General features: G+C 43.8%; 1 protein-coding gene and 2 long non-coding RNA genes across 4 annotated transcripts; all 3 read left to right on the top strand.

Annotated features, from left to right (window-relative positions):
• The first annotated feature begins 667 nt into the window (after nt 1-667).
• Nucleotides 668-19,387, top strand: LOC126990271 (uncharacterized). Of its 2 annotated transcripts, XR_007744189.1 has the most exons (4): nt 668-713; nt 5,920-6,030; nt 6,383-6,506; nt 19,212-19,387. It is a non-coding gene; the product is annotated as an uncharacterized LOC126990271 (long non-coding RNA). The 2 variants fall into 2 exon arrangements; XR_007744188.1 differs by lacking the exon at nt 668-713 and having other exon boundaries at nt 5,222-6,030.
• Nucleotides 7,611-15,656, top strand: LOC126990270 (uncharacterized). The gene is made up of 2 exons (XR_007744187.1): nt 7,611-8,074; nt 15,341-15,656. It is a non-coding gene; the product is annotated as an uncharacterized LOC126990270 (long non-coding RNA).
• A 965-nt stretch (nt 19,388-20,352) lies between the features above and the next one.
• On the top strand, nt 20,353-22,512 carry LOC126990269 (SCAN domain-containing protein 3-like). Its single transcript, XM_050848821.1, has 2 exons — nt 20,353-20,380; nt 20,701-22,512. The coding sequence occupies exon 2, from the start codon at nt 20,712-20,714 to the stop codon at nt 22,503-22,505; it is 1,794 nt and encodes a 597-aa protein (XP_050704778.1). The 5' UTR covers nt 20,353-20,380; nt 20,701-20,711; the 3' UTR covers nt 22,506-22,512.
• Nucleotides 22,513-23,275: the final 763 nt, after the last annotated feature.

Genomic DNA, 23,275 nt, shown 5'->3' with positions numbered 1-23,275 from the left:
CAACACGCTAAGTTTAAACTGGAGAAATGGCTACCAAGGAAAGAGTGAGCGATGTCCATATGATGACTGACAAGGAAATATTAGAACATTTTCTTTTAGAATGTACAGGTTATGAAGATATAAGAAACAAATTTAACTTACAGGTAACTTCTCACAACACAGACAAAATAATAGCAGAAACACTACTATTTGGTGAACAATGAATCAAAAATATACAAGAAAGAAAAGAATATATTAAAACTATCTGGAAAACAGGACACAGAAAACACAGGAACTGCAGCACAACTAAAGAAACAGCCTAGTGGGAGCCATGCCGAGGCTTATCCCACGCCTACTACTGAACTGAACTGAACTGTAGAGCAAGAGCAAGAGCAAGAGCCACATTTTGACGATAACAAACCTAATACTTCCTTATTTAAACCCTCGGAGACACTTATATAAGTAGAATATATGCAGGCGTGGGAGGCGGAGGCGCTGGCGTGGGGGCGGCGATCCCTTGAAATAAGGTAAAATGTCTTCCATTCTTCCTGTGTCCTGTTCGAGCTCGTTATTGGATGAGTGACATGTTGTAGTAAGAGGCTGTGGCCCTACAGCCTAACTAGCCCCATAAAACCACCCAAGAAGAAGTGACATGTTGTGAGACAAAGTGAGGAAGGCGCAGGTGGAGCGGGCATACTGGATCTGGATACATGATGCGCAGGGCAGCCGTACAGGTACATAACACGCATATTTGTGTTAGCTGTTGGGGGGACGGGGTAGCCGGGTGTGCAGGGAAGGGAAGTGAATCAAGTGTAATCGTTAGTGTTGGTGTGTTGTGGTGACCAGAGAGTGTGTATTTGTTTTCTGAATGAGTCTATTGTACCGCAGTCTAAAATCTGTTGAGGGCGGCTGTTCCAGTCATGTATGGTGCGTGGAAAGTATGAGTGCTTGTATGCGTCAGTGTTAGTGTGATATGTTTGGTATTTATGAGTGTGTGTGTTACGAGTACGTTGACTGTTTGTGTTGTGTAGGTATGTTTGTGGGTCAATGTCAATGTGAGTGTTTGTGATCTTGTACATAAATGTAAGTCTGTGTGCTTGTCTGCGTATGTGAAGAGGGTCCATGTTTATCTGTTGTTTGATCCGTGTTGTGATTCCAGCCGTTCGAGTGTAATTGTACACTCCATCCCCCCAGCCTTCTCTCTCTTGTATTAAATGTCACCCTTGAGTAATAACATAGCAATCCGAGATAATTCTCTCACTTTCCAAAAAATCCGACCACCTGTTTTTAACTAGCCTCTCACATATCTTCGCTACCACACTAGTGAGTGATACCGCTCTGTAATTTAATGGGTCCTCTCTCTTTCCTCCTTTATAAATTGGTACTATGTTTGCTCTCTTCCAATCTTGTGGTACCCTTCCTTCACTCAGAGAGGCGCTCATTATGGAGTACAGTTTCTCTGCAAGTTTCTCACTACATTCTTTCAGGATCCACCGTGATACTTCATCCGGCCCTGTCGCCTTTCTTACATCCAGCTTGTTCAAGCTTTCCTTGACCTTCTGCACCGTTAACTGTATCTCCTGCATAATCCTTCCTCTTTCTTGGCCCGGTGGTTGTACGAATTCGTCTTCCTTTGTGAAAACTCTATGGAAACTATTGTTCATCACTTCTGCCATCTCTGTTTGGTCTTCATATGTAGTTCCATCCATTTTCAGTTTATCGATTGTTTCTCTATTCTTTAATTTGCCGTTCACATGTCTATAAAATAATTTAGGTTGGTCTCTGCATTTGTCGATTATATCTTTTTCATATTTCCGTTTTTCTTCTCTTCTAATCTTTGTATATTCATTCCTTGCTTGTTTGAAATTGTTCCACGAGTTGATTCTTCTTCGTCTCCTCCATCCCTTCCAGGCTTCCTCCTTACTTTTTCTAGCTGCCTCGCATCTTTTGTTAAACCATTCCTTTTTACAAACATCCCTTTTGGTTACCTTAGGGACATATCCATTCTCGGCTTCTTTGTACAGCTTTAAAACTCCTCTCAATTGTCTTTTGTACTTTGGGCTTTGTACAGCCCACTCAATATTTTCAAAAAAAGTTCTCATATTAACAAAGTCTGCCTTAGAGTAGTTACTTCTCCCTATTTTGTGATCCTCTTTTCGGTCAATCGTTCTCTTTTCTTTAACTTCAAATTCCACAATCGCATGGTCACTCTTTGCTATTGGGCAATCTATTTTAATATTTTCTATTACTTCTGGTTCCATGCTAAAAACCAGGTCTAGTCTTGATGCCTCTCCTTCTTTCCCGAATCTAGTATGTTCCTTAATCCATTGCGTCAGCACATGTTCCATTGCCATTTTAAAAAAAAAATGTTTTACAATAAAGGAGGCAGCTCAAGGGCACACAAAAAAAAGAAAACAATAATAAAAAAAGCCCGCTACTCACTGCTCCCAAAAAAGAATCAAAAGAGGTGGCCGAAAGCAATGTCAAATTCGGGAGAAGAGGTGTCCTGATATCCTCCTCTTGAAAGAGTTCAAGTCGTAGGGAGGATATATAGATGAAGGAAGATTGTTCCAGAGTTTACCAGCGTGAGGGATGAAAGACTGAAGATGCTGGTTAACTCTTGCATCAGGGGTTTTTACAGTATAGGGATGAGCATGAGTAGACTGTCGTGTGCAGCGGGGCCGCGGGAGGGGGGGGAGGCATGCAGTTAGCAAGTTCAGAAGAGCAGTCAGCGTGGAAATATCGATAGAAGATAGAAAGAGAGGCAACACTGCGGCGGACTTTAAGAGATAGAAGACTATTAGTAGGAGGAGGAGAGATGATGAGACGAAGAGCCTTAGCCTCAACTCTGTCCAGAAGAGCTGTGTGAGTGGAGCCCCCCCACACGTGAGATGCATACTCCATACGAGGGCGGACAAGGCCCCTGTATATGGATAGCAACTGCGAAGGGAGAAGAACTGGCGGAGACGATACAGAACGGCCAACCTCGAGGAAGCTGATTTAGCGATAGAGACATCAAGTTTCCAGTTAAGATTTTGAGTTAAGGATAGACCGAGGATATTTAGTGTTGAAGAAGGTGACAGCTGAGTGTTGTCGAAGAATAGGGGATAGGTGTTTGGAAGATTGTGTCGAGTTGGTAGGTGGAGAAATTGAGTTTTTGAGGCATTGAAGGACACAAGGTTCCTTCTGCCCCAATCGGAAATGATAGCAAGGTCTGAGGTTAAGCGTTCTGCAGCCTCCAGTCTGGAGTCGTGTACTTCCTGTTGTGATGGTCTTCTATTGAAAGGAGTTGAATAACGCAGAGTGGATTCGTCGGCGCACAAGTGGACAGGATAGTTTGTTATGGAAAGGAGATCATTGATGAATAACAGGAAGAGAGTGGGTGATAGGACAGAGCCCTGTGGAACGCCACTGTTGATAGGTTTAGGGGAAGAGCAGTGACCGTCTACCACCGCAGAGATAGAACGGCCGGAAAGGAAACTGGAGATAAAGGAACAGAGAGGGATAGAATCCGAAAGAGGGCAGTTTATAAAGCAATGACTGGTGCCAGACTCTATCGAAGGCTTTCGATATGTCTAGCCCAACAGAGAAAGTTTCACCGAAACTGCTAAGAGAGGATGACCAAGAGTCAGTTAAGAGAGCAAGAAGATCGCCAGTAGAACGCCCCCTGCGGAATCCATACTGGCGATCAGATAGAAGGTTAGAAGTGGAAAGGTGCTTTTGAATCTTCCGGCTAAGGATTGATTCAAAAGCTTTAGATAGACAGGAAAGTAAAGCTACAGGGCGGTAGTTTGAGGGAACGGAAGTGTCACCCTTCTTAGGCACAGGCTGTACAAAGGCATACTTCCAGCAGGAAGGAAAGATATGTTGATAGGCAGAGACGAAAGAGTTTGACCAGGCAGGGTGTCAGCACAGAAGCACAGTTTTTAAGGACAATAGGAGGCACTCCATCAGGTCCATAAGCCTTCTGAGAGTTGAGGCCAGAGAGGGTATAGAAAACATCATTTGGAAGAATCTTAATAACAGGCATAAAGGAGTCAGAGGGGGGATGAGTAGGAGGAATATGCCCAGAATCGTCCAAGGTGAAGCTCTTACAGAAAGTTTGAGCGAAGAGTTCAGCCTTAGAGACAGGTGAGGCGGCAGTGCTGGCGTCAGGGTTAAGGAGAGGAGGGAAAGAGGAAGAAGTGAAATTGGAGGAGATATTTTTGGCTAGATGCCAGAAGTCACGGGAAGAATTAGAAGAAGCAAGGTGTTGACATTTTCTATTGATAAAAGAAGTTTTAGTTAGTCGGAGAACAGATCTGGCACGATTCCGGGCTGAAATGTAAAAGTCATAGTTAGCGGGAGTTCGAAGGCTCTGGAACCTTTTGTGAGCTGCCTCTCTATCTTTAATATCATGAGAACAAGCATGATTAAACCAAGGCTTTTTAGCATGAGGAGTAGAGGAAGAACGTGGAATGTATGCCTCCATTCCAGAGACAATCACCTCTGAGATACGCTGGGCACACACAGAGGGGTCTCTCTCCTGGAAGCAGTAATCATTCCACGGGAAATCGGAAAAGTGCACCCTCAGGTCGTCCCACTGAGCTGAAGCAAAATGCCAGAAGCATCGCAGGAGTCTTCCTCCCCACGACTCTTCGGTTCCCCGCGTATGCCAATCCTCCCATTCTATCTCTTTGCAATTAAAATCACCCATTAAAAATATTCTCTCACCCCTTCTCAACATTCCATCCAGGCAACTCACTGTGTCCTGTATCATTTGTTCATATTCTCGGGCCTTCCATGCATTGGTTCTTGGTGGCACATACCCTACTACATACTGCCTCCTTCTTCCTTCAGCACCCACAATTTTCACTTTCAGTACCTCTGCCAAGCCTTCACCCTCAATCACCTCTTCCACCCTAATGCCTTTCCTTACCATCAGCACCACACCTCCTCCCTGTTTTCTCTATCTGTCTCTCCTCCATATATTGTATGCACCTTCTCCAATCCCCACCACCTCAACTGAGTCATACAACTTAGTTTCTGTCAGCCCCACAATATCAGGTTCTGTCTCTCAAATAGTCGTTAAACTCTATCCATGATGACCCTATTCCATTGATATTCGTATAAGACACTTTCCATCCTTCCTCCTTTCCTGTGTGTGTGTGTGTGTGTGTGTGTGTGTGTGTGTGTGTGTGTGTGTGTGTGTGTGTGCGTGGTTCTAGTGGAAGTTGTCAGGGTTTCCATGGTTGGTCTCGTGAGCCTGGCGATAGTTGTGCAGTTAAGGCTTGTGCGCTGTGAATGAGTAAAACACTCCTGGCAACCTGACGTAGCTCCTTTCTGGCCTTAACAACTGGCCCTAACAAGAACCCAGAGTGCTTAGTAATGCCAGTGTGTCTTGCTTCCTTGCTTCATCACGTCTTGTGGGCGAAGGAGCAAATCCGTATAGATGTGACTGTAGAGTTGATAAGAAAGTTTAGGTCATCACTGGTGTTAGAGTTACAGTTTAGAGGAGTGTTCCAGGCCTCAAGAATAACCTTTGCTGTGTATATATTTGTTCCATCAAGTGTGGGGTGCCAACTCTGCTGCCACATTCCTCAGAGAGACTGACAAGTAAATACCAAATCTGAGTGCCCCTGTGACAGTGTGGATGAGTTTTTTGGGCCCAGAATATAACCTTGGCTTTGTGTATATCAAGTGTGGGAAGCCAACTCTGCTGCCACATTTCCCAGAGAGACAGACAAGTAAATACCAAATCTGAGTGCCCCTGTGACGGTGTGGATGAGTTTTCTGGGCCCATGCAGGGTAATGAGGTTCCCTTGGTATCTGTTGCAAGTGCTGGTCTGATGCATGCTGGAGTGTACTGCATCTGCCACTCACCAAAGATGAGGGCTTTGCACTCCTTTACAAGCAAACAGCCCTGGCTACATGAATCACTATAAGTTTAATCCATTGCAGGCAGCACTCACTCCCTGAAGAAGGTGCCGGAGAGGGGGGTCGGCTGCCGAGATGGTCAGGCTCACCGGCAGGGTTGTGGACGCCATGTCTGAGAAGCAGCCGCAGCCCGGGGTGAGGTGAACTGAGGGTCGTGAGTTTGGCCTTTGTAATTTCTATATCATTCTGTTTCCCTTCTCAGTTTATCTTTCTTCCAACATGATGAGTGAAGACCCTTCCTTCCTGCCTCAATTACACGTCCTTCCTCACGGCTCAGACATGCTACAACTAGACTACTACAGGCACCGATATTTACTTATCCCTCGGCCTGGCTTCCTCGCGTACATTTCCTCCTTCACGGTGAAAGAGAGGGAGAGGAAGAAAGTATAAATGGTGTATAAGGAAAGGGAGGAAGGCTGTATATATGGTGAAACAGGAGGAGAGTGGAGTTATGAGTGTTTATCTACTTATATATTATCTATTTCAGGTTAGACGTGGAGAAGGTTCAGTCCACCGTCCGCCAGGCTGTGCGTGACTGGTCTCCATCAGGCACATTGGAGCGGCCCCGTCACTAGCAAGAGTGACCTCCTCTTCCCCAGGACACTGTGGAGGTGAGTACACTACACTCTATATACATGCAAGAAACTCAAGTCAATTGTACCAGGTGTTATTTTGTCATGCTGCACCACATTCTAGAGCCACACAAGAAACTCAAGTACAATAGAGGCGGTATTCTAGCCCTCTCTGTATCATGCCTGAGTGTTATGCCACATTCACATTGCATTCTAGTGTATGGCTGGCATCTTAGTGCAGGGCATAGTAATAGCCCAGGGTGACAGAAGGCCTCATTGTCGCCAGGTTTGCCATGTGTTGGCTTCCTTGCCAGTGTTGTGTTCCAGTGTAGTAACCCTGGACAAGAGTCACTGAATAGTCCAGCATACTTAGTGACTCATTAGGGTTCAAGCACCTCCGCAATAGGTCTGGAGCGTTAAGTTCCTTGTAGACCCCTCGGATTAGTGTCAACTTTTCCAGAGGGATTTTTGCCAAGTACAGGTTCCTTGATTTGTGACTGTCAGGCGTCTGTGTCATTGCGGGGCTCAGCTCTGTTGAGAAAGTACCACGAATATGCACCTTGGGACACATCTGATGTCTGTCTGATGAACACAGATGCCAGTATATATATATATATATATATATATATATATATATATATATATATATATATATATATATATATATATATATATATATATATATATATATATATATATATATATATATATACATATATATATATATATATATATATATATATATATATATATATATATATATATATATATATATATATATATATATATTTTTTTTTTTATACAACAACGGAGGCAGCTCAAGGGCAACAAAAAAAGAAAACAATAATAAAAAAAAAGCCTGCTACTGCTGCTCTAAAGTAAAACAAAAAGGTGGCCGAAAGGAAGATCAAATACAGGAGGAGAGGTGTCCTGACACACTCCTCTTGAAAGAGTTCAAGTCATAGGCAGGAGGAAATACAGAGGAAGGAAGATTGGTCCAGAGTTTACCAGCGGTGGGGATGAAAGTGTGAATATGCTGGTTAACTCTTGCATAAGGGTTTGGACAGTATAGGGATGAGGATGAGTAGAAAGTCGAGTGCAGCTGGGCCGCGGGAGGGGGAGGCATGCAGTTAGCAAGTTCAGAAGAGCAGTCAGCGTGGAAATATCGATAGAAGATAAAAAGAGAGGCAACATTGCGGCGGAATTTAAGAGGTAGAAGACTATCAATATGAGGAGGAGAGCTGATGAGACGAAGAGCCTTAGCCTCCACTCTGTCCAGAAGAGCTGTGTGAGTGGAGGCCCCCCCCCACATGAGATGCATACTCCATACGAGGGCGGACAAGGCCCCTGTATATGGACAGCAACTGTGCAGGGGAGAAGAACTGGCGGAGACGGTACAGAACGCCCAGCCTCGAGGAAGCTGATTTAGTAAGAGATGAGATATGAAGTTTCCAGTTGAGATTTTGAGTTAAGGATAGACCGAGGATGTTTAGTGTTGAGGAAGGTGATAGCTGGGTGTTGTCAAAGAATAGGGGATAGTTGTTTGGAAGATTGTGTCGAGTGGATAGGTGGAGAAACTGTGTTTTTGAGGCGTTGAAGGACACCAGGTTCTTCTTGCCCCAATCGGAAATAATAGTAAGGTCTGAGGCTAAGCGTTCTGCAGCCTCCAGCCTTGAGTCGTTAAGTTCCTGAAGGGTGGGTCTTCTATTAAAAAGAAGTTGAGTAATGCAGAGTGGAATCATCGGCGTAGGAATGGATAGGACAGTTCGTTTTGGAAAGAAGATCATCAATGAACAACAGAAAAAGAGTGGGAGATAGGACAGAACCCTGTGGGACACCACTGTTAATAGATTTAGGGAAGAACAGTGACCGTCTACCACGGCAGAAATAGAACGGTCAGAAAGGAAACTGGAGATAAAGGTACAGAGAGAAGGATAGAAACCGTAGGAGGGTAGTTTAGAAAGCAAAGATTTGTGCCAGACCCTATCAAAAGCTTTTGATATGTCCAGCGCAATAGCAAAAGTTTCACCGAAACGGCTAAGAGAGGATGACCAAGAGTCGGTTAAGAAGGCTAGGAGATCACCAGTAGAACGCCCCTTGCGGAACCCATACTGGCGATCAGATAGAAGGTCAGAAGTGGAAAGGTGCTTGAATCTTCCGGTTAAGGATTGATTCAAAAGCTTTAGATAGACAAGAAAGTAAAGCTATAGGACGGTAGTTTGAGGGATTGGAGCGGTCACCCTTCTTAGGCACAGGCTGTATGAAGGCATACTTCCAGCAAGAAGGAAAGGTAGATGTTGACAGGCAGAGGCGAAAGAGTTTGACCAGGCAGGGTGACAGCACGGAGGCACAGTTTTTAAGGTCACTAAGAGGCACTACATCAGGTCCATAAGAGTTCTGATGATTGATATATATATATATATATATATATATATATATATATATATATATATATATATATATATATATATATATATATATATATATATATATATATATATATATATATATATATATATATATATATATATATATATATATATATATATATATATATATATATATATATATATATTTATATATATTTATATATATGTATATATATATATATATATATATATATATATATATATATATATATATATATATAGATATATATATCCTTTTCAGCCTGGCATGTGGTGCCACAGTCGCCAGAAATTGCCTTCCCGTGGCATTATGACAGACAGTCAGTCCCATCATCTGTCAGCACTGCCTAGGACACTGCATATGTGACTGACACACTCTTCTTTGGTGAAACCACAGCGCCCTCCTTCTCCGTGGCACCAGACTTTCCATGACGATTATCATGGCAGAAATACTCTTATGATGGTCCTGGTGTAAGCTCCTGTCACGAAGCACACAAGACCCGTGGCCTCGTGGCATCCAAGCTGACCTCAATGGCCACGTCTCCATTATTCTTAGAGATTCACTTCAATATCTACTGGTGCAGAAAGGTGCAGTGCTGCGTGCCTGCGCTGAAGTTTTGGCCCAGGAATCCTGCACCTTGCTGCACGCCCCACACAGCTAAGCTACACTTGCACCAAATAGAACTCTGTGAACTTGTCCTTTGTAACCGGAGGAGTCTGGGTGGTGTCACGCTAAAGCTTGCGTCCAGCTTGAGGACTGCAGATATGACACAAGCGTTGCCTCTACGCCTCATACTGGACACCTCGGCCCTGCAACTAATGCCTGGAGTTGATGTTCTGAGATTATGTGCCTCCTAAATATTTTGGGGGGTTTAGGCACAGCGTCTTTCAGTGTCTTCAGGCGCTTTTGATGTGTGTGAAGACAAGGTGTTATGTTAGGTGCGCTGTGTAGGCTGTGCACGGCTGTGTGCTCGTTCTGTAGCTGTGCATGGAGCTACACATATCTAATGGCTGGAGCTCTTGCGCGTGTGTGTGTATAATAATAATAATAATAATAATAATAATCGGTTTATTAAGAGATAGCAGCTGTTAAGCTGAAAATATACACGTTACATATATAATATTGAAGTACAATAAAAAGGGGAAAAGTACAGTATGAAAGAGGTATCGGGGTCTGTGGTTAACACTGGGAAAGTTGTGATGAAAATGTTTAGGGCTGGGGGGAGGAGGTGCGGTGTTGGAATGCAGTGTGTTTGTGCGGCAGTCTTCTGGGTGGTGTGTCAGGTGTTAAGCTCCAGGTCACCCCCGGTCAGAAAGGGTCAGGTCGCGGCTGATGGGGGGCAGGGTGCAGGTAGAGGCGGTTTCGACCGTCACTCAGCTTATGGGCTTAGCGTTGATCTAATCTGCATCCAGCCGGCGAGACAAGAAGGGAAGAGGATGACAAGCGAGAGAGCAGGCGTGGGAACGTCTGTCGTCACGCACCGGGTCTGCACAGCCTTTTATGTTGAGGGGAGTGCTGGTTGCCTCACCCATGCCTCCACCTGAGTGACGGGCCTCAACACTGCACTGCACCTGAACCGACTTAACCGAGCCGGATGATGATCGGGCTGGTGTACCTGGGAGGACCTGGGGAGTTGGCCGGATGGTAAGGCCGCGGCGCCGTCACACTGGCCATTTCCTCTTCAGTGTCTTAACGGCACCACAAACGCACTGCTCTCACTGTCTGTCACCGCGATAGAGCTTGATGGCACAAAAGTTTCTTACGGAGTTGGGATTTTAATGAAATGGGAGAGGGGGAAGTAGGGGAAGGGGAAGGGGGGGAGGCCAACAGGCTGGGCCCTGGCTTCTCCTTTCGGCGCGCTGCGCCCCACGTCTGACCTCGGTCAGTGTGTGTGTATTTACCTAGTTGTAATTTTACAGGGCCTGGGCTTACGCTCGTGTGGTCCCGTCTCCGTATCTATAATTATCCAACTTTTCCTTGAAGCTCTGCACACTCTTCGCCGATACTATTTCTTCACTTAGTCTGTTCCAAACCTCTATTTTTCTTTATGGGAAGCTATATTTCTTTATGTCTCTTGAGCATCTTCCCTTCCTCAACTTTTTACTATGTTCCTGCTGGAAGGTTCCTCTCTTAGTAGCAATTCTCGTTATCCACTTCTTCCATTTTACTCAATAGCCTATATATTTGTATTAGGTCTCCTCTTTCTCTTCTTTGTTCTAGTGAAGGTAGTTCCATTGCCTTTAGTCTCTCTTCATATGTCAGTCCCTCCTGTTCTGGTACCATTGTTGTTGCCATCCTCTGTATTCTTTCTAGTTTTTTTGTGTTTCCGCGTATTCTAGTTTAGGTCTGATCATAGTAGTAATTATTTTTTTCATCAATTCTTTGTCCATGTAGTGGAATGCTATACCTATATTTCTCACCATGTTATATGTATCACCGAAGATCCGATTTATATGACTTTCTGGTTGCATATAATCTTGCATTATTACTCCCAGGTCTCTCTCTTCATTTACTTTCTTTAATGTTTCACCATCTCCCATTTTATATGTCCATTTTGGTCTTTCTACACTTTTTCCCATTTCCATAATATGACATTTCTTCACGTTGAATTTCATATCCCATTTCTGACTCCATTTCCAAATCTTGTTTAGGTCTTCTTGCAGCTCCTTGCAGTCTTCACTGTTTCTTATATGTCTTTGCAGTTTAGCATCATCTGCAAACAGGCTCATGTAGCTGTTTACTCCCTCTGGCATATCATTAATATAGACTAGGAAGAGTACTGGTGCTAAAACCGACCCCTGGGGCACTCCACTTTTCACCGTTCTCCATTCCGATCTAGTGTCCTTAACCATGGTTCTCATCTCTCTTCCTCTTAAGTAGCTTTCCATCCAGCTCTTCATTTTCCCTCTCAATCCTCCTTTATTTTCTAGTTTCAAAATCAGACTTGAATGTTGAACTTTGTCACATGCCTTCTTTTCTGAACTTGCTAACTGCATGCCTCCCCTCCCTGGCTCCGCTGCACTCGACTTTCTACTCATGCTCATCCCTATACTGTCCAAACCCCTTATGCAAGAGTTAACCAGCATCTTCACTCTTTCATCCCTCACGCTGGTAAACTCTGGAACAATCTTCCTTCATCTGTATTTCCTCCTGCCTACGACTTGAACTCTTTCAAGAGGAGGGTATCAGGACATCTCTCCTCCCGTATTTGATCTTGTTTTCGGCCACCTCTTTTGTTTCTTTTTTAGGAGCAGCGAGTAGCGGGCTTTTTTTTATTTTTGTTTTTTTTTGTGTGTGTGCCCTTGAGTTGCCTCCTCTGTTGTAAAAAAAAAAAAAAGACAAGACTGAGTCCCTCAAAACACACTGACTGGCACACACAAACACAAGACTGAGTCCATTAAAAACACACTGACTGGCACACAAAACGCGCGGGGTACGAAGAGGAGGAGGCTGCCGGCCCCGGTCCAGTCGAGGAGCAGGCCGGCGACACCTTCGCGGAAGGGGCCTCCTCCACTGCCCCCTCGTCCCGAGACTTCCGTTACTTAGACGCCCGTGAACAATGCGCCCGTAAACGATGCGAAACACGTAAACAATGCGCCCGTAAACGATGCGAAACACGTAAACAATGCGCCCGTAAACGATGCGAAAAACGTAAACAATGCGCCCGTAAACGATGCGAAAAACGTAAACAATGCGCCCGTAAACGATGCGAAAAACGTAAACAATGCGACCGTAAACGATGCGAAAAACGTAAACAATGCGCCCGTAAACGATGCGAAAAACGTAAACAATACGCCCTTAAACGATGTGAAAAACGTAAACAATGCGACCGTAAACGATGCGAAATACGTAAACAATGCGTCCGTAAACGATGCGAAACACGTAAACAATGCGGATTTATGCTATTCGTTGTTGTTATTGTTATTATTATTATTATATGTGTTCCGTGTGGTTTACAGTGGTATATGCACGGCACCTATGTAATATATAGATGGATTACCATTAATTAACCTAGGCTTATGTTGCTCTATTTGTATGTTGTGTTTGCCTTATTAAACACGATTCCAGTGGTTAGGTTCATCATATTAAGGAACTTGTTTTTCCCACAGCATATCTCCATATTATGGTTAGCAGTAAGCAACGATGGTGGAACAGTTGTTATGTACCGGCAGTCAGCCAATCGCAGCATATACACAACAAAAAGGATGTATAGAAATACGCTTTAAACCAAATCAGCTTTTATTTGTTATAGGCGTCCATGACAAACTGTCTAAGGGGAAGGCTGCATACAGACTCGTAACCTGAAAAAAAGTCATCGTGCTTCAAATAAAATTGATGAATGTATAACAGTATACAGGTAGCAGTAGACGCATGCACACGTACGCACACCCATACATACTCGAAGAAACTTTTTTTTTTTTTTACAGAAAAGGAGACAGTTCAAGGCGGATAAAAAAACAATAATGAAAAAAAACAACCGCTACTTACTGCTCCTGAATAGAGTACAGAGGAGTGTCCAAAAAGAGAAGTCAATTTCGGGAGGAGAGGTGTCCAGATACCCTCCTCTTGAAAGAGTTCAAGTCGTAGGCAGGAGGAAATACAGTTAAAGGAAGATTGTTCCAGAGTTTACCAGCGTGAGGGATGAAAGAGTGAAGATGCTGGTTAACTTTTGCATAAGGGGTTTGGACAGTATAGGGATCAGTTGATTAGAAAGCCGTGTGAGGCGAGGCCGCGGGAGTGGGGGAGGCATACATTTAGCAAGTTCAGAGGAGCAGTCAGCGTGAAAATATCGATAGAAGATAGAAAGAGAGGCAGGCACAATCGCGACGGAAATTAAGAGGTAGAAGATTATCAGTCAGAAGAGGAGAGCTGATGAGACGAAGGCCTTAGACTCCACTCTGTCCAGAAGAGCTGTGTGAGTGGAGCCCCCCCACACGTGAGATGCATACTCCATACAAGGGCGGACAAGGCCCCTGTATATGGATAGCAACTGTGCGGGGGAGAAGAACTGGCGGAGACGATACAGAACGCCCAACCTCGAGGAAGCTGATTTAGTGAGAGAAGAGATGTGAAGTTTCCAGTTCAGATTCTGAGTTAAGGATAGACCGAGGATATCTAGCGTTGAAGATGGTGACAGCTGAGTGTTGTCGAAGAATAGGGGATAGGTGTTTGGAAGATTGTGTCGACTTGATAGGTGAAAAAAAAAACACCGGAAATGATAGCAATCATCATGTCCATCACCCTTAAGCGTTCTGCAGCCTCCAGTCTGGAGTCATGTACTTCCTGTTGGGATGGTCTTCTATTGAAAGAAGTTGAATAATGCAGATTGGAATCGTCGGCGTATGAGTGGACAGGACAGTTTGTTAAGGAAAGAAGATCATTGAAGAATAACAGGAAGAGAGTGGGTGATAGGACAGAGCCCTGCAGGACACCACTGTTGATAGGTTTAGGGAAGAACAGTGACCGTCTACCACAGCAGAGATAGAACGGCCGAAAAGGAAACTGGAGATAAAGGAACAAAGAGAGGGATAGAATCCGAAACAGGGCAGTTTAAAAAGCAAAGACTTGTGCCAGACTCTATCGAAGGCTTTCGATATGTCTAGCTCAACAGAGAAAATTTCACCGTAACGGCAAAGAGAGGATTTTTTTTTTTTTTTTTCACAACACAGGAGGCAGCTCAAGGGCACACAAAAAAAGAAAACAATAATAAAAAAAAGCCCGCTACTCGCTGCTCCTAAAAAAGAAACAAAAGAGGTGGTCGATAACAAGATCAAATACGGGAGGAGAGATGTCCTGATACCCTCCTCTTGAAAGAGTTCAAGTCGTAGGCAGGAGGAAATACAGATGAAGGAAGATTGTTCCAGAGTTTACCAGCGTGAGGGATGAAAGAGTGAAGATGCTGGTTAACTCTTGCATAAGGGGTTTGGACAGTATAGCGATGAGCATGAGTAGAAAGTCGAGTGCAGCGGGGCTGCGGAGGGAGCATGCAGTTAGAAAGTCGAGTGCAGTCAGCGGGAAATATCGATAGAAGATAGAAAGAGATGCAACATTGCGGCGGAATTTAAGAGGTAGAAGACTATCAGTATGAGGAGGAGAGCTGATGAGACGAAGAGCCTTAGCCTCCACTCTGTCCAGAAGAGCTGTGTGAGTGGAGCCCCCCCACACATGAGATGCATACTCCATACGAGGGCGAACAATGCCCCTGTGTATGGACAGCAACTGTGCAGGGGAGAAGAACTGGCGGAGAGACGGTACAGAACGCCCAGCCTCGAGGAAGCTGATTTAGTAAGAGATGAGATATGAAGTTTCCAGTTGAGATTTTGAGTTAAGGATAGACCGAGGATGTTTAGTGTTGAGGAAGGTGATAGCTGGGTGTTGTCAAAGAATAGGGGATAGTTGTTTGGAAGATTGTGTCGAGTGGATAGGTGGAGAAACTGTGTTTTTGAGGAGTTGAAGGACACCAGGTTCCTCTTGCCCCAATCGGAAATAATAGTAAGGTCTGAGGCTAAGCGTTCTGCAGCCTCCAGCCTTGAGTCGTTAAGTTCCTGTAGGGTGGGTCTTCTATTAAAAGAAGTTGAGTAATGCAGAGTGGAATCATCGGCGTAGGAATGGATAGGACAGTTCGTTTTGGAAAGAAGATCATCAATGAACAACAGAAAGAGAGTGGGAGATAGGACAGAACCCTGTGGGACACCACTGTTAATAGGTTTAGGGGAAGAACAGTGACCGTCTACCACAGCAGAAATAGAACGGTCAGAAAGGAAACTGGAGATAAAGGTACAGAGAGGATAGAAACCGTAGGAGGGTAGTTTGGAAAGCAAAGATTTGTGCCAGACCCTATCAAAAGCTTTTGATATGTCCAGCGCAATAGCAAAGGTTTCACCGAAACGGCTAAGAGAGGATGACCAAGAGTCAGTTAAGAAGGCAAGGAGATCACCAGTAGAACGCCCCTTGCGGAACCCATACTGGCGATCAGATAGAAGGTCAGAAGTGCAAAGGTGCTTTTGAATCTTCCGGTTAAGGATTGATTCAAAAGCTTTAGATAGACAAGAAAGTAAAGCTATAGGACGGTAGTTTGAGGGATTGGAGCGGTCACCCTTCTTAGGCACAGACTGTATGAAGGCATACTTCCAGCAAGAAGGAAAGGTAGATGTTGACAGGCAGAGGCGAAAGAGTTTGACCAGGCAGGGTGACAGCACGGAGGCACAGTTTTTAAGGACAATAGGAGGCACTCCATCAGGTCCATAAGCCTTCTGAGGATTGAGGCCAGAGAGGGCATAGAAAACATCATTTTGAAGAATCTTTATAACAGGCATAAAGGAGTCAGAGGGGGGATGAGTAGGAGGAATATGCCCAGAATCGTCCAGAGTGGAGTTTTTAGAAAATGTTTGAGAGAAGAGTTCAGCCTTAGAGATAGATGAGACGGCAGTGTTGCCGTCAGGAGTGAGGAGTGGAGGGAAAGATGAAGAAGTGAAGTTGGAGGAGATATTTTTGGCTAGATGACAGAGGTCACGGGAAGAGTTAGAGAAAGCAAGGTTTTGGCATTTTCTATTAATGAAAGAATTTTGGTTAGTCGGAGAATAGATTTGGCACGATTTCGGGCAGAAATGTAAAGTTCATAATTAGCATTAGTTTGAAGGCTCTGGTACCTTTTGTGAGCTACCTCTCTATCATTGACAGCACGAGAACAAGCGTGATTAAACCAAGGCTTTTTAGCGTGAGGAGTAGAGAAAGAACGAGGAATGTATGCCTCCATTCCAGAGACAATCACCTCTGTGATGCCCTGAGCACACAGAGGGTCTCTATCCTGGAAGCAATAATCATTCCACGGCATCCTCAGGTCGTCCCACCGAGCTGAAGCAAAATGCCAGAAGCATCGCCTCTTCGGTGGGTCCAGAGGGTGTACAGGAGCGATAGGACAGGATGCAGAAATAAGATTGTGATCGGAGGAGCCCAACGGAGAGAACAGTTTGACAGAATAAGCAGAAGGGTTTGAGGTAAGGAAGAGGTCTAGAATGTTGGGCCGATCTCCAAGACGGTCGGGAATACGTGTAGGGTGCTGGACCAACTGCTCTAGGTCGTTGAGGATAGCAAAGTTGTAGGCTTGTTCACCAGGATGGTCAGTGAAAGAGGATGAAAGCCAAAGCTGGTGGTGAACATTGAAATCTCCTAGGATGGAGATTTCAGCGAAGAGAGAGTGGGTCAAGATGTGCTCCACTTTAGAATTCAAATAGTCAAAGAATTTTACAAAGTTAGTAGAGTTAAGTGAGATAAACAGCACAGATGTATTTAGTAATAGAATGACAATGAAGTCTTAGCCAGATGGTAGAAAATTCAGAAGAGTCAAGGTTGTGGGCACGAGAGCAAGTGATGTCGTTGCGCACGTAGGCGCAACATCCAGCTTTGGATTGAAATTTAGGATAGAGATAGTAGGAGGGAACAGAGTAGAGATTGCTGTCAGTAGCCTCAGAAACCTGTGTTTCAGTAAGGAAGAGAAGGTGAGGTTTAGAGGAGGAGAGATGATGTTCCACTGAAAGAAAATTAGAACGAAGACCGGGAATGTTGCAGAAATTGAGAAGAAAGAGGTTCGAGGAGTTATCAAGACACCTCTCGGGTCGGCAGCCAGAAGGGGAGTCCTCTCTGGGGGAATTTGTGGTCCCCCCCCCCAGGCGGGGACTCCGAGGCTTGGTGTAGGTGCGTCATTTTGAAATTTGAATTTTGGGAAAAGGTGTATATGTTGTGTGAATGTAGTGTGGTGTGGATAAAGAGAGGATCTGTCTTTAGAGAGCATGCTGAACTACTCTCCGGTGTTGGTGAGACAATAGGGAAACGGTTAGTGAGGACATGGGAAGGGTCTTTGGAGGGCTTCAGCTCCCTTCTTACCTCCCATATATACCTCACCGGGAGTGGCTTGCGCCCGTTCGGTAGGTGTCTTCCTACCTACTCTATAACATTCTCTCTCTCTCTCTCTCTCTCTCTCTCTCTCTCATACATTGTCAGATAAATACATCGGTCTGGCTAACGGTGTTGTCAGGTTTGCATGAAATCAATAAAACTTTTATAAGTTCAAATTTTAAAGGAGAAATATATGTGATTAGATTTTTTTTAAACGTCATGTTTTTTCCATGCTATGTAAAAACATTCAAATGATAAATGAAAACATATTGAAAAGGAAATCAGTTCAAATCACATAAGCTTGTTAGGATGATAGAAAAGTATCGATGTGCGGGTAAGAAGGAACTTGCTGAGGACAAATAGCCAGCGTCATTTTTTGTAAAATATTTTTTTGTCCGATCATCTTGAAATCTTCTTATGATAATTATGTTACTCTTACACACAACACGTGCACAGCCTAAGCAAGACCGTCGGTGCAATTTAAAGCTACGGCGGCCGTACTCCTCTTCCCTTGAGTATATAAAAAAGTGTTTCAAGTGGCCACGTGAAACCTTTCATTATTAGGACTCGTCGAAAGCAGCTCCGGTTCCTGCCAAAACTGAAGGGCTATTTCACACTGCTCGGCAAATATTGAAGTAGACACACAGTTATTCGTATATGAAGCAGTACGACTGGAATAATTAAGTATAGTATTTTATTTTTGAAAATATTGTCTCAATGCAATGTTAAAGTTCACTTTGCTTTCCTAAAGTTTGTGTGTGTGTGTGTGTGTGTGTGTGTGTGTGTGTGTGTGTGTGTGTGTGTGTGTGTGTGTGTGTGTGTGTGTGTGTGTGTGTGTAATAATAATAATAATAATAATAATAATAATAATAAACGGTTTATTTCATGAAGTACCAGGCAGCCCTAGAGCTGAAAATATACATCAATGGAAGATGAAATAAAATGAATCAGACAAATGATCAAAGTATTATGACTGAAACTAAAAAGGAAAATAGAAATAACAATAATAGCAATAATCAGAGTAAAGATAATAATAATAATGATAATAATAATAATAATAATAATAATAATAATAATAATAATAATAATAATCATAGTCATAATAATATTCATAATAATAATAACAATAATAATCACAACAACAATAAGTGCTAATGAAAAATATTTACAAAACATACAAATAGTGCTGCTCTTAATTTGCATTGTTGATATACTTGACCATCACGGGCACGGCGCTGTTCTTGTAGCGGTCAGTCCGTGCCCGTATCGGGGCAATAATGTTGTGATGTCTCACTGAGTGCTGAGGGCGGTTCACTGTGGGTGGGAGGATGTGTCTGTGTCTGGGCTGGTTGAGACGCTTGGGGTGTGTGTGTGTGTGTGTGTGTGTGTGTGTGTGTGTGTTCAGTCAAGCGTTGGTGCCATGCGTCATTTCTTCCTCAGGTACTGTCTGGGTCTCCATGGTGGCCGGCGTCATGGTGTGGAGCCTAACACTCTGGGCCTTGCTCAGGATCGTACAAACTGGCGTGGAGAAGCACCCGATGAAGCTCACCCGGGCACTTTTCTACGGGTGGGGCCTGCTGCTCGAGGACACGCCCTATGACCCGCCCGAGGGAACACACGGCCTGGGCAGCGGGGCCGGGGAAGCATGGTCCAGTAACACACTAAGTTAAATTTACGAAATATTTTATGAAAACAAAATGCAAAGTTTAATAATGGCACCAAATTTATCATTAACCAACAGCTAGACTGATGAGTCAACAGTAAACATTCAAAACTCTCAGTAAGTGACGTAAGTCAGACAGCAACGTTATATCAAGCAAACTTAACAATTTTTTTTACATGCTGCCAATAGCGCCTGCAAGCTCTCTTGAGGGGCCTCTTGCTCGACCCCAGCCCGTTAGCGGCGCAGGCAATTTTTTTTTTTTTATAGTGGCTGCCGTGATGTATGACTTGCTTGGCCCATGCTGCCCCCCGGTGCTCCTCTCAAAGGAACACAAAGGAAGGACAAACAACAGCAGACCTGCTGGTCCTTACGAGGCTGTTTGTGACAAGCTACACTAACTATCTAATCCAGTGGTTCCCAACCCTGGGGTCGCGACCCCAAATGGGGTCGCCAAGCGTTTTTCCTGGGGTCGCCAAGTCCTCGAACTTAAAACAGTCAATTTTCAATTCTAGGATATACAATCACATATTAGTTGAGGGATAGTTGCGAATTTTTGCTTGTGTATTATATAATTATTCAAATGTAGTAGTCCTGACTGCCAATGCTGTATCAAACTTGTCTATAGCTACTGGAGGCTACAGCCAGACAACGTATTATAATAAAAAAATCTAAGCCATTTAGTTGATCTCTTAGTAAAGATTAGTAAAGAAAAATATACAAACGCAATTGTGGATCTTTATTTTTCTATTTGTGTATATTTCCATTTATATATAAATATAGGACACTGAATTGTAATGCTGGCAACCCTGAACTGTGCCATACGCGTTTGGTACGCGAACAGCATTACCGTCCTTGTCCACCACCAAGCCGCTGCTACTGCTGGTACTCCACTCCAGCTGTACTGTCGCACTGGAAACACTGTCTGCACATTGTTCGTCGTATATCGGTAAGTTGATGTACTTTATTGTACCTGTTTACTGATATGGAATGTGCTGAATAGGTTGTACTCAGTCTTTGATTCTATAAAATTCTTAAATGCTCATGAAAAGTGGTGCGTGTGCCGACAATTAAAATTGTGTGTTTCCCTTGCCGACAAGATATTGCACCACAGTATGTCAGTGGATGATAGGCTATTTACAGTGTTCATAACAGCTGAGCCTTCGAAAACCCATATTTATTTGTTTATTCTCCCCCATACCTGCGTATGACAACCAAACAAAATGTTTTGTTTGAACTGTAACTGAACAATTATGAATTTGATTTCAGATTCTTCAGTGATGTCCAGAAAGCGGGTGTACAAAGAAGAATTCCTTGGCACTGGATTTACGTGTCTCATCGATCATGGTACCGAAAAACCTCAGTGTGTTGTATGTGGGGAAGTGCTCAGCCACGAGTCGCTTAAAGAAAATAAGCTTAAGCGCCATCTCCAGGGAAAACACCCAGCTCTGGCAGGGAAAGATCTTGAGTATTTCAAGAGAAAAGAAGAACAACTGAAGCGTCAGCGGTTAGACAACCCTAGGCACACAGGAGTGTATTCTGTTCAACAAGCCACACTTGCATCATATCTCGTTGCAAAAAGAATTGCAAAGTGTATGCAGCCACACACAATTGGGGAAAAATTAGTAAAGCCAGCAGCCCTTGATATGGTGAGTACTATCCTCGGAGATGCTGCAGTGAAAAAAATTCAAACTATTCCACTGTCAGATAACACAATCAACCGACGAATTCAAGAGATGTCAGGAGACATCAAAGAACAGGTAGTGGCTGCCATCAAGGAGAGTGGGAAATTCAGCTTGCAGTTGGATGAGTCTACTGACGTCAGTGACGATGCTCAGCTCTTGGTGTATGTAAGATACCAAGGGAAGAGTGACATTGAAGAGAACTTCCTGTTCTGTAAACGACTGGAGACGACAACAACAGGTGAAGATCTGTTCAAGCTGGTTGATAACTTCATCAAAGAAGAGGGACTTAAATGGGATCAGTGCTACAGTGTGTGCTCAGATGGAGCACCTGCAATGCTAGGGGCACGTCAGGGTTTCACTGCCAGAGTAAAACAAGTCAACCCCACAGTGATAGTGACTCATTGTCTGCTCCACCGGGAAAACCTTGCCTCTCGGAAAATGTCACTTGAGCTTAACACTGTTATAGAAGATGTGATTCAAATAGTGAATTTTGTTAAATCATCAGCCTTGAATTCAAGGCTGTTTAGTCAGATGTGCTCTGATATGGGATCAGAATATGAACACCTGCTTTACTACTCTTCTGTCAGGTGGCTGTCCCGAGGGAAAGTGCTCCAGAGGCTGCTTGACATGCGTGCAGAGGTTGAAATCTTCTTACACGAGAAGAAACATGCATTGGCAGCAAGGCTTACAGAACCAAGGTGGTTGCTTAAACTGGCATATCTGACAGACATATTTTCGGAGTTGAATTCGTTAAATGTGTCTATGCAAGGAAAAGATGAAACTCTTATCTCTGTGTCACAAAAGCTCAAGGCTTTTAAAGCAAAGCTGAGGTTGTGGAAGGGAAAGATCGAACTGGGGAAAACTGCGTCCTTTCCACTTATGAACCTTTTTCTGGAAGATGAAGAAGACGCCTCACTTCTGGACGTACAAAGTGTCATTTTGGGGCACCTTGAGAAATTGATTGAGGAGTTTGACAAGTATATTCCGGATGGAGAGTTGCATGAGAAGTACAAATGGTTGTGCAGACCCTTCGATGTCCAAGCCGAGGACCTTTCAGAAGAAGAGTCTTCTATCCAAAATCTGCAAGAGGAGCTCATCGAGGTGCAACATGATAAAACTCTTCGTTTTAATTTCGAACGACAAACACTAGGTGTGTTCTGGACTGCTGTGAAGAAAGAGAAACCAGTCCTTGGATGCGAGGCTGTGAAAATGTTGTTGCCTTTCGCTACAACCTATTTATGTGAATCGGGATTTGCAGCTCTGACTGCCATCAAAACAAGATATAGAAATCGACTGCAACCCGAACATGATTTGAGGGTAGCACTTTCCAAGACTGAACCACGAATAGAGAAACTTAGCAACATGATCCAGGCCCAAGGCTCCCATTGAAATTCATTTATCATTTCACATAAAACAGGTACTCCTTTTAGTTTATTTTTTGAGGAATGTGACAGAATATTACTTTAGAAGTGGTTGTTTTGATTAATGTCAGGCTTTAACCCATAAGCGTCGGGCTAGAGGACTATTGTCGTCCTCGCACCGCGCGGGCGGTGCTGATAGATTTTGTAAAATAGGTGTCTTTCATCTTTGCCCCGTGTGGCAATTTCAAACGAAAACATAATAATTTATATTGTTTTTTCATCGCCAATCCTTCCTCTCCACGATTAAATAAATTTGAAGTGTCTACGTCGCAGCACGGCATAGATATGATGTTGGGAAGAGGTGCTATTTTTGGCCAAGCCGTGCGCATCGGATGGCGGGAACTCCCGCCACCCGACGCTTTCCGCCCGAGCGGGAATTCCCGTCACCCGACGCACACGGGTTAAAATTCACAATGCTGTAGTTCTAATAAAACTCAATTATGTTACTTTTGTCTTTCACAACCTTACAGTATCTCTCTTACACATACTCATAATAGTTGTCGTTCCTTACTTTTATAGCCGACAACTAGTAATATATAGTTTTAATAACACATAGATATGCAACTAAATTATTGGGGTCGCGGTCCTATCTTGAAAAACATAATTGGGGTCACCTGAAAAAAAGGTTGGGAACCACTGATCTAATCAAAGGTGGAGGACAGCAAAGGCGAAGGCTCTTCCCCACCTCCCCATCCCTCCAGCCAAAGCTGGCAGGAAAGGAAAAAGAACCATGCAGCA

This window comes from Eriocheir sinensis, unplaced genomic scaffold, assembly GCF_024679095.1.
Source record: "Eriocheir sinensis breed Jianghai 21 unplaced genomic scaffold, ASM2467909v1 Scaffold1511, whole genome shotgun sequence".
In the NCBI taxonomy this organism is placed as follows: Eukaryota; Metazoa; Arthropoda; class Malacostraca; order Decapoda; family Varunidae; genus Eriocheir; species Eriocheir sinensis.
Note: the sequence above shows the minus strand (reverse complement) of the source record. Positions and strands in the feature narration are given on the sequence as shown.